The sequence below is a fragment of the Alligator sinensis genome, unplaced genomic scaffold (assembly GCF_000455745.1).
Source record: "Alligator sinensis unplaced genomic scaffold, ASM45574v1 scaffold360_1, whole genome shotgun sequence".
Classification (NCBI taxonomy): Eukaryota; Metazoa; Chordata; order Crocodylia; family Alligatoridae; genus Alligator; species Alligator sinensis.
The window spans coordinates 271,591-282,271 of record NW_005842337.1 but is presented as its reverse complement, the minus strand read 5'-3'; the positions used below and the strand labels follow the sequence as shown (position 1 = coordinate 282,271).

The following is a 10,681-nucleotide window of genomic DNA, read 5'->3' as shown; positions in this document are numbered from 1 at the left end:
TTCCTGTAGAAGATTTCAAATGCAGTTAAATGCTTTAGTTCACATAGAAGACTGAATTTACTACATGTCATAATAACAGTCAAGGCAAAGGAAACTTAAAAACTGTCCTGTGCTGTGTGCTTTATGGTGTTCAGAAGATAACTTTTTAAACCTAGTCCTCTAATATACCAAGCTTCTGCTATCCATTAACATTTCACTGAAGTCAATAAAGATGCATCTGGTGGGGCATAACTAGTCAGAGCCTTACGAGTAATATTTCACCTGTGCAAGGCTGGAACTTCTCCAGTGCCTGCAGGGATCAACAGCTTTAAAGCACCTGCAGTCTGAAAAACATTCGTTTTTTGCAACTAAGGAGAAGGTGGTACGGGCTTCAGAGAAGCTAATTCATATTAGCTTCACAAAGGCAGAGTACTTACCACTGCCTGTTGTAACTACCTCTACTCCTATTCTCCAGGCTTTGCAAAAAGTAAGAGGGATATTTCTTTGCTCAGTGAAAGGGTAATTTTGCCTGTTTTTTGTTTTTGTCTTTTTTTTTTAAAGATTGGGGGTAGGGGAGAGTTTTGACCTAAGCCTACTACAATAGAAGGCACTGAGAAACTACATAAATTATGATAGCATTTGAGAAAACATTGGTGTTAGAGAGAAGGAGTTTCTGAGGACCTGGGTTTAATGGACGTAGGCTGGCCAGGGATATTGAGAGCTAGGAGGGGCAGAAGTTAGACTGGCAAATGAACAGAAGAGGACGAACTAAGCTGGTCAATGAGGGGAATGGAGAAAATGGCAGTGTTCAATAAAGAGGTTATCTGGATGGAGGGAACCAGGAAAGTAAGTAAAAACATAAGATAGACTCAGGAGAAATATGCCCACTATTACACCTTTTGCAAGGTTACCCTGATGAAAGTGGGAATCCAATTCAGAGACAAGGTGGGCATTGCCTAGAACAAGCCACCAGGGGCCTCAATTTTTAGGCAGAAAATGTGGTTAGTCTGCAGTCCAGAAGGAATTGGAATGGGTCTGGGTTCTTGTATCCAGAGAAAATGCTGGGGCTTCAAGATACTGTTTTTTAACCATTAAAACAACTATGAATGGGGTTATTTTGAGTATTTGAACTTGCATTTTGCCTTTCTATACCAGTCCAAATTATTCCACAGCTGGGAGTTTTGAGACCAAGGGGATGAATTCTTAAGGGGAGGTTTGCTTAAACCACAGCAACTGGTCTTTTGCCTATGTACTCTTTGAAAGGGAAGCCAAACCTTTCCGTTCCTCAAGTTGTCAGGCCCAAGGCAGGCACAACCCCAAATCCAAAAGAAATATTTGGCCAGTTAGCTAAAGGCAATTTAAAAGATGAGACTCTAGGTGAATTCAGAATCATATCAGCTGGTTTTAATGTCTGACACTGGTTACAATAAAAACTATAGAAAGGTGGCCCCTTAGCTGGTCTGACTCTACATTGCTCTACTGCAGTAATAGCATGTCCTGCTCTACACCAGCTGAGAAGCCAGTCCACCGTCTTTTGAAGTTGTAAAGCAAGCGTTTTTGTTCTGCAACACACTGGGAGACATTAATGATGGAATCCATGTATGCTATTTTTATAACATCACTGAAAAAGTAGCACTGCACTAAATGCCTCCCCTTCCGCAAACACAGTGGACCTCGGTCTCCGCTGCGTTCACTCAGAGTTAAACCAGTGCAACAACACTGAACCCAAAATCAGTTATGAAGCAGGACCCATGTATTTAAACAGCTTAGACATTTATACACAGAATGCAGCCATTTCCAGAACAGACATTTTATTCCTTTCAAATTTTAGCCCAGAATGGAGAGTCGCAAATCTAAACAGGGACGTGCTGCTATCCTGATACAAAGCTCTCCTGCTCGTATTGAAAATTCCTATTAACCTCTGTGGCATGGTTCCAAATTAAGGCAAGTGGAAAACCATGAGCATGTGTTTAATTTTACTGGTACAACAAACAAAGTCCAGAATCTATTTAATAAATGCAATGTAGATTGTTTTATTTGACCTTCTGTTCACAAAATAATTTTATTATATGTATGAAAGCAGCATACAGGCAATAAAATTATGAAAACATTCACAATACATATATAACACAGACCTGATGCAGGATGTATATGTCTTTCAACTTCTAATTACTCCTTCACTTTTCTTTTCCTGATAATACCCTGTGATAAATGTGGTGAAGGGATTCTCCAAAGGGTATTTTGGTAACATTCCGAAAAACAAAGGGTTTTCTTGGAATGTGGCTGTATATTAATATTGACGAGTGTTGCTAATGTTCACTAACTGCTTTTTACATTACAAAGGGAAAGCAGCAAGGATTTTGGTTTCCAAGTACAATGAAAAAGTAGCAGTTGTGAAAATAAACATTGGCAACTTTTCTTGGAGCTCACAGGACATTTGGAAATGGGGACTGCAGCTCCGTACATGTTTAGAAATGTCTTAATCCAAAATGGAAATGAGGCACTATTCATTATTCAATGTACTATTAACATATTAAAGACTAAAATTAATGTCCTTCTAGCTTCCAAGGTAAAGCACTAAATAAAGTACCTCACTTGTAAAGTTAATTGAGACTGTGATACAGCAGCAGACAAACAACATGATTTTTGACTACTGGTGTGGCTGCAGTAATACAGATGGTAACAAGATTTGTCATATTTACTACCATTATAATCAGGTGTGTTTCTTCAGAAAAGATATCCAAGACTTGAAATAAGAAAGGTCTGAGAAAACTGTTTATCTTACATAAATACAAAACAGTATATACTAATGATTGTTTTCTAAGAAGCTTTTTCTTCTCAAATAGGATTTTTCTTAAGGTTGTAGTCATATTTAAGGTATTTACAGATCCACAAACTGACATTCTAGCAAAGTCTTTGTAACATGAAACTTTAAAATAAATAGCAGCAAGTCCTTTTATTTCTATAAAGGGAAGAGCTTTCACAACTCATCAATCAGTCAACTCTGGTCCTATTTTTAAAGAAACCCACAAAAAAATTCTGCAATTTCAGTTTCACTGACTCCCCTACATCTTTTGCTATACTTTTAAAGTTATATTATCTTTATTTACCTCATTGGTTATCCAGGCTAACAGAATTTTTAATAGTCATTTATAAAGTGCTGACAAGTTGACTGGTCAAAAAGTAGTTGTGAGACCCTACAAATATCCCATTATTTAGACATTTTAAATAAGATAAATAAAGCTAGATCTGTTATAACATATGAAAAATATCCATTTAAAACAATAAATAAATAAAGCCAGCATCAACTTATTACCTCCAAAATCTTTAAAAATACCCATTCTCATTATAAGGCTCAATTATTTTTCAGAAATAATTTATGAAGGCATCTACCCAGCTTTACAATCCCTCACACTTTATTGAGAACCAATTTAGCACCCACTAGCACTAGAAATGACAAACAGAACTTCATTTTTCTGCTAGTAAGGGTTAATCATTAAATGGTTCGTGGTTTATAGCTTGCTTCATTTTAAGCAAGCATCCAGATGAACTCTAAGTCCTTACAGAGAAGAAGAAACATTTTTCTTGTCATTACACTACCTAAACTTGCATCTCAGTTTTATTCAGTATGAACAATACAAAAATACCTTTTAGGTTTTAATTGTTTCTTTTTTCTTTCTTTGTTTTTAAACGCTATGTTTGACTGAAGAGAAAATAATCAACTCTGGACTTCGTGTGGTGGTATAAATCTCACTCTAGCTTAGTTTCTTACTAAAAAATCTTGTATATCTTTTTTGACGATTCAATTTTACTGAGCTAACCTTGCTGTTCAGGTTTTATGTTGCCCATTTTGAGTAATGGGATTGATCTTTTCCAAAGACACATCAGCTTCATAATCCAAGATTCCCGACAGTGCTGGAGACATTTTCTCCAAGGTCTTAGATAGTTCACTCTCTTCTTCCTTTTTCAGAAGTTCTTCTTCTGGACAGATAATAGCATGTGGGATCAGATACACCAGGTTACACTCTTTTGGGCTGGATCCTTTGGGCTCCTGATGGCTTGAAAAAACAACTGCTCCATTGTTGTTGATACTAACAGTCTCTATCGCATTGTTGGAGGTGGGGCAGAGTCTGTAGCATCCTAATAGAGTTGAAAACGCCTTGCGGAAATCAGCATTGAAGGCATAAATGATGGGGTTCAGTGAGGAATTAGCCCATCCAAACCAAACAAAAACATCAAAGGTGGTGGAACTAATGCAAAAGGGTTCTGCTCCCCGTGATGGTACAGTAGGTTCGCAGAAGGGCACCATGCAGTTCAATATGAAAAAGGGTAACCAGCAGCATACGAACACCCCCATGATCACTGACAGAGTCTTTAAAACTTTTGTTTCCCTCTTGAAAGACATTTTGAAGTTGCTCTCTGGCTGTTGGCAGTCAATACTGTTTCTGTTACCAGTGGAGTTTTGGCAGTTCTTGGCATGCACTGCTGCTCTTTCCAGAGCTGAGATTCGCCTTATCTGTTTTTGAGCAATCCTGTATATCCTTGTGTAGGTCACTATCATGATGGCCACCGGTATGTAAAAGCTAATTAGAGAAGAGGAAATGGCATACATCCTGTTTAGACTGGAATCACAGTTTTCCATGGTCATACCTTGAAAACTGACATTTAAGTCTAAAAAGCTTGTTGTTTTAGCCTTGTGCCAGTTCAGCTGCACCGGAATGAAAGAAATCAGCACAGACAAGGTCCATGCCACACTGATCATGATGAAGGCTGCCCTGGGAGTCATTTTCCTCTCATACCTAAATGGGCTGGAAATGGCCCAGTATCTGTCCACACTAATGACACACAGGTTTAAGATTGAGGCTGTGGAACACATAATATCAAATGCCACCCATATGTTGCAGAATGAACCAAAAGGCCAAAAACCAGCTATCTCAGCAACAGCTTTCCAAGGCATGACCAAGACCGCCACCAAAAGATCTGACACTGCCAAGGAGATCACAAAGAAGTTGGTCACCTTGGACCTCAGATGGCGAAATCTAATGACAGCTGCACAGACCAGCGTGTTCCCCAGAAGCGTGGAGAGTATCAACAAAGAAAGGAAGCAGCCGGTGAGGATTCGAAAGGAGGAGTCCCTTTCCACAAGCAACCCTTCCCCATCCATTGTGGTGTCGTTCCAAGTCATAGTTTCTCCTGGGGGGAAATCATATCGTGATTTTCATGATGACATCAGCTCCTTGCCTTGCAGAGATTACAGATATATCAGGCGTCCATTAATTACTCATCACCAAACAAAAACCCAAGGTTTGTGCTACAGTCTCTTCATCCCTGGGTCGACGCCATCCTCAAGACTCTCATTAAGAGGTATCAACAGCTCTGTGGCAATAGCTGAAAGTTACAAACACAGTCAACTATAGATTCATTTTAGCCATCCTTTCTCAACTACCCGGTACTGCTCAAGCAGAAAATAGCTTATTTGAAACAGGCCACCTACAACTGTCCTGCTCGAGTCCCCTGCCAATATACCCGACAAACAGAAATGCAGTGACTTTTTTAAGTTTGCATATATTCCCCCTAAAATAGGCTATTGATCTAGTGTTTCCAGTGCCGATTTGACTAGCCCTTCAGATCTAGTGAAGCATATTACATTAGGTACTCTTGTTTCTAATTTAATTTCTCAAATCTCCAACAAATGAGACATTTCTCCCCCCCTCCCCCCCCCCCTTTACAATGTGGGGCTGCTCCAAAATACATCAGCTCTCTGCGTATGGGCAGCCTCAGAGACCAATTCCACATTGTTTAACTCTCACAGTCCTAGGGACAAGAAAATAAATATACAGTGTCTGTGTGTGTGTGTGTCTACAGATTTTCAGAAAGGAATGGCTCAGGTTTACTTCTACTTAAATGAGAAATTCTGCTTCCTACCTTTTACCTTTTGATTCTCTGTTTGTCCTGGGATGAAGATTTGTGATTCTTCCTTATTTAGCATTTGAATTGCATAGCAAATCATAAACATGAAACCAACCTAGAAACAATTGCACCAATTGCATCGGGTGTATTTTTTTCGTGAAGGTGCAGGTGGGGAAAAAATAAAAGCCAGTAGCTTGATCAGCAAGAGTTAGTTTTCAAATGAGCAATAGCTCTGGTTTTCAAACACTGCATGAAGATCCCTTGTTTAACACTAGAGTCCTATAAGAGCACAGCAATTCCATTCCACCTGGTCCTTGCAAGCAGCCTGCAAACTTTGTTAACCAAGTCAGTCCCAGCTGAGTGGTCATCACCCAAGTTGGACCTTATATATCCCATTGAGTATATCCCATTGAAGTGGCACTTCAGTACAAATCATCCCAAACCAAGGCACGGTATTTCCAACACTCTAGCAGGATCTGAGTGATGTTGCTATCTTTTGATCGTTGCTGGAAGAAGAAAGAAGCGGAAGAGGAGAAGGAGGAAATGGGAAAGACCTGAGTGGAGCTCCCTTCAGCCAGTCCTTCTGGGGCCAGTGGCTACCAGAAACAGTGGGAGTGTGTTCCTGTTTCCAAGGGGTAGAGTTTGCTTTAATACTTTGCTGCCATGCTAACTCTCCATAATTCTTGAGGAATAATTCCAGCTACGGCTCATTACAGTTGCATTCCAGGAATCAGGTCCAGCTCAGACACGTCTTTCCCTCTGACAAAAGTCCAGGTACAACAGGCTCTTCAGGGTCTCCTGCACCCTGCCCTGAGATTTACATCTCCAATCCCAGTGACTTTCCCTCCGTCTTGCTCAGAGGGGGTCCCTAGTACCAAAAGCTTCTTTCTGCCTGGGGCAGGAGTTGGCAACATCGCCTCTCCAAGAAGGGTCTGGTTGACTCGAATCTCCTTCCTAAAGGATTAAGAAAAAGGAAAAGCAGACATGGGACCATGCAGTGGGCAAGCTCAGCAGCAGAAGCAACCCTGTTCATCCCCTCCATCTAAGAAACTCTTCCAGAGAGAAGCATTTCCAGGACAACCAGAAGGGCTATATCCTGTTTCACTGTCCCTGGTATTTTTATGTAGTTTAGTGGGTGAATACTCAGGGAGACACAGAAAGGGAATAAATGCTAGCATCGAGTTTGAGCAAACAGTATTAATATAAACTGTCCTAAACCACATTTATCTTGGTGACACGTGGGATAACATATAGTATCTCACTATTTAAAACTAGACAGGGTCAATTAATTTACATGACAAGTAAATGCATGCAATTAACCTGTCATTGTGAAAAGTTCCTAAAATGTAAATGATAACATCCAGACACATACAGAGCACAAATAAAGATGATACATAATTACTCCAAAACCCATAATCAAACACACAAAACACACACACACCAGTGCTGCAGAGCTACAAAAAAGTACGGACACACATGAAAAGAAATAGAGGTGAGTATCAAACAGCCACAATATTCACACATGCACAGAATGGGATACACATATCAAACAGTCAGAAAAACACAGGTAGGAACAGAACTGGATCTGAGAATCAAACATCCCTGAAGATGCACAAGAAGACACATGCCGTCACAGAAAAAACACAAACCCCAGGAACAAATGAACCATCTATGAACAAGGCGTGCATACACGTACAAACCACATACACACACACGCTCACGCTCACCAGCCTTGGAAGTACACAAAACACACAGAACATACACATCCCACTGAACTTGACCCCCGTGTTTCTTCCCCGTGTGGCATGTACTTACCAACACAAGGGAGAAGTCATTTATCCCACAGGCTTAGTGTCCTGGGTGCAGGTAAGACGGAGATCCAGCTGGAACCACACTCATCTTTTGCTGCTGGTTTGTTTCGTTTCTTCCCCCCTCTCCCCCTTCACTTTCTCCCTTTGCAGTTCATTGTTCACCAACTTCCAACAGCTCCACAGCCAGTAGGAGCTTGGCTCCCTCTACTGGGTGAGCCCAGCCTTGTGCACTGCACATCACTTGACAGCACTTCGTGTGTGGGCGAAGTGCAGAGGGGAACATGCAATGAAAAGGAGAACTGAGAGGGAGGATGCTGATTTTTCCTTGGTTCCAAGAACCTTATGGCAGGAGAAGGACTTTAATCTAAGAGCTAGTTAAACAATCAGGCCAGGTATGACAGATCAAGACTACCATGTAGACCACCTTCTCCCAAGGCAAGTGAATTCTTTTCTAGCTCTGCACAGCTTTACCTGCTTGCTGGAGACTGGCATGCAAAAGATACAGAGAAACTGGCTCGGTCCAGGTGTTTCCAGGGTAAATGGGAGCATCAGGCCAGTCATTAGAACGCTTTGGCCTAAATGTCCCCTTGCACTCCACTGCCAAAATACAGCAGGAGGCCAGGGTCATAGGCCAGGGACATACAGTTACACAGGGTTCACTGCAAGCAAACACAGATTTACCCTATTGCAGCAAGGAAGCCTGCGAGGAACCTGCTTGTATTTATAGGTTAAAACACATGCAAGATTAACCCACACATGTGCGCACAGTTTTTCTACCATTTAAAATCAATCTTCCTTTTTTTTTTTCTCCTTATCTTCCCAACAGCTCTGATACTGACCTGCAGGCATCGTGGGGCAGTGGTGAGCTGGGTGGTACTTGCAAGGTCCCTTGCAATCAAAGCTGGCATTTGCTGGGTATGAAAGCCAATGACTTTGTTTCCCAAACCTCCTCAAAATATTGCATCTGACTCCTCATAATATTGCATCTGACTCTTCTTATGGTATCCAGCCCTTTTGAATGTGTTCGCTGTTACTGAATGGAGCAGTTGCATTAAGGCAAATTCCATTCCCGTGCCCCACACTGTTGCTTCTGGAGCCCGGGAGCACAGTAAGCAGTACAGACAAGTAGTAAGAGGCAGCCCTTGCCCTGCTTGGATCTGAATACAGAGTACAGCTGAAAGGAAATGGCTCGTGCTGATTTCCTTCCACCTGTTTACAGATAGGAACAAACAAGAAACATTAAGGCTGAGATTTTCAAAGGCATTTCGGCATCTCCCTCCAGTTGTACCTAATCTCTTCGAGGATCTAAATCTAAGGGATTTGCTTCAACTCAGACAGGAAAGTTATGGCACAGCCAAGAACTGAACCCAGATCCCCTGAGTCTCAATTCACACTGTCTTAAAGACAGTGGCCCCCTTCTCCAACTGTCAACATCATCCAAATGGTTGAATTTTGGTCATTTACTTTAATATCAGTTTAAAAAAAAAAATCCAAGGATTTCATTTTCCTTCGTGTAAGAATCTGCCATTGCTGTCCACCACATCTTCCCCTGCAAAAAGCTCCCAGGGAGAAAACACAAAGTAGGATGGCTCTCAGAAGGCAGAGCTCTGCCCAAGAACAGAACGGTATTACAGCTGGAGCCCCCCCTTGCCCTAGGATTAGTATCTTTTTAGCTTAGCCATAATTTATGCAGTGAAAGACGGTAAAAACGTTCCTTTGCAATTTGATCTCTTTTGCAAAGCAATCTAATTCGTCAAAGTCCATAAGTGAAGATATACGTCATCAGAGATGAGGAAGTTAAAATATTATAAAAGAACAAGTAAAATCACTGCACTGCCAAGCACAATCAAAGATAAATTTCCTAGGGTTTTACCATTAGTGAAGTTGCTTTCATGACATCTATAATTTTTCATAATGTCAGTTAAAACAGATAAATCTAAGCTAACTTTGACTAGCTGACTGGAATGTCTATTTTATTTCTCCTGGTCTCTTTCTCTCCCTCTCTTCCTTAAATTGATTTTTCACAAGCTTTATTCCCACTTCTTATTATCCTGTCCTCTAATCATCGCTCATCCTCGAAAAAGAGGAAAGAGAGACAAGAAAAAAAATCGGTGCTGTTTGGTAATCAAAGCTTCTGTAATGAAACTCCTTGTGCCTGCTTTTTTTCCTTTTAAAATGTGCGTTCTTTTTTTCAAAGCACCAAACTCAAAATATTTGCTACACAAGGTCCACTTGTACATGCTCTGGAATTCCCTCCCACCCCTATTTCTCTATTATTATAATATTTAACCTTTCATATCTCCTTAAAATTTCTAAATCCCATCTTGTAGCAGAAGATCTGGAACAATATGATTGCTACAGGAAACCATGAATGTAGGGGCCAAATTAGTGTAAATCTGGAGTAGCTCACCCAGTTGGACATGCTACCAGAGTCACCCTTCAGCCCTTTATATTCCAGAAGTCAGCATAAATCCCAAACAGTCAAAACTCATTGCCCTCCTAAGCATTCTGTAGAAGACATTTATTTGACAGGATTTGGGGGAAAAGATGAGGGCATATTCTTGCAGAGGTGAAAGGGACTGTTTTATTGCTCTATTTTATTGGCTGCCTAAGTTCATTTTTTATTTGTGGGTGAATATTTGTTGCTGCTGGGTGGTCTTCACTTGAGATGAGAAGTCTAATTGATTGGTAGGATGCCTAAAGCTGTGCATTTTATTTAAATCTAAAACAATAAGCTTCTTAACCTCCTGCTAGCAACAACGGTGAAAACTGTGACATCCCCTGCCTGCTTTGTGATTCAGCAGTTGGTTTCAGAAGCCAGACTCGGTATGATTTTCAGTGCAGAAATTCTCTCTCCTATGTGCAGTGGAGGCCCAAATGCTCTTGAGAGGCCAGTGGATGGATGAAAATTATGTTTGGTTTAGTGGAGGCTGGAATGGAGTTACAAAGCCCTGTAAATAGCAAAGTAGGTTTTAACTTCT

The 10,681-nt window shown here is 40.8% G+C and overlaps 1 protein-coding gene across 1 annotated transcript; it reads right to left on the bottom strand.

The window, feature by feature from the left end:
• Positions 1 to 3,808: 3,808 nt before the first annotated feature.
• DRD1 (dopamine receptor D1) lies at positions 3,809 to 5,164 on the bottom strand. The gene has a single exon (XM_006028723.1). The coding sequence runs from the start codon at positions 5,162 to 5,164 to the stop codon at positions 3,809 to 3,811; it is 1,356 nt and encodes a 451-aa protein (XP_006028785.1).
• Positions 5,165 to 10,681: the final 5,517 nt, after the last annotated feature.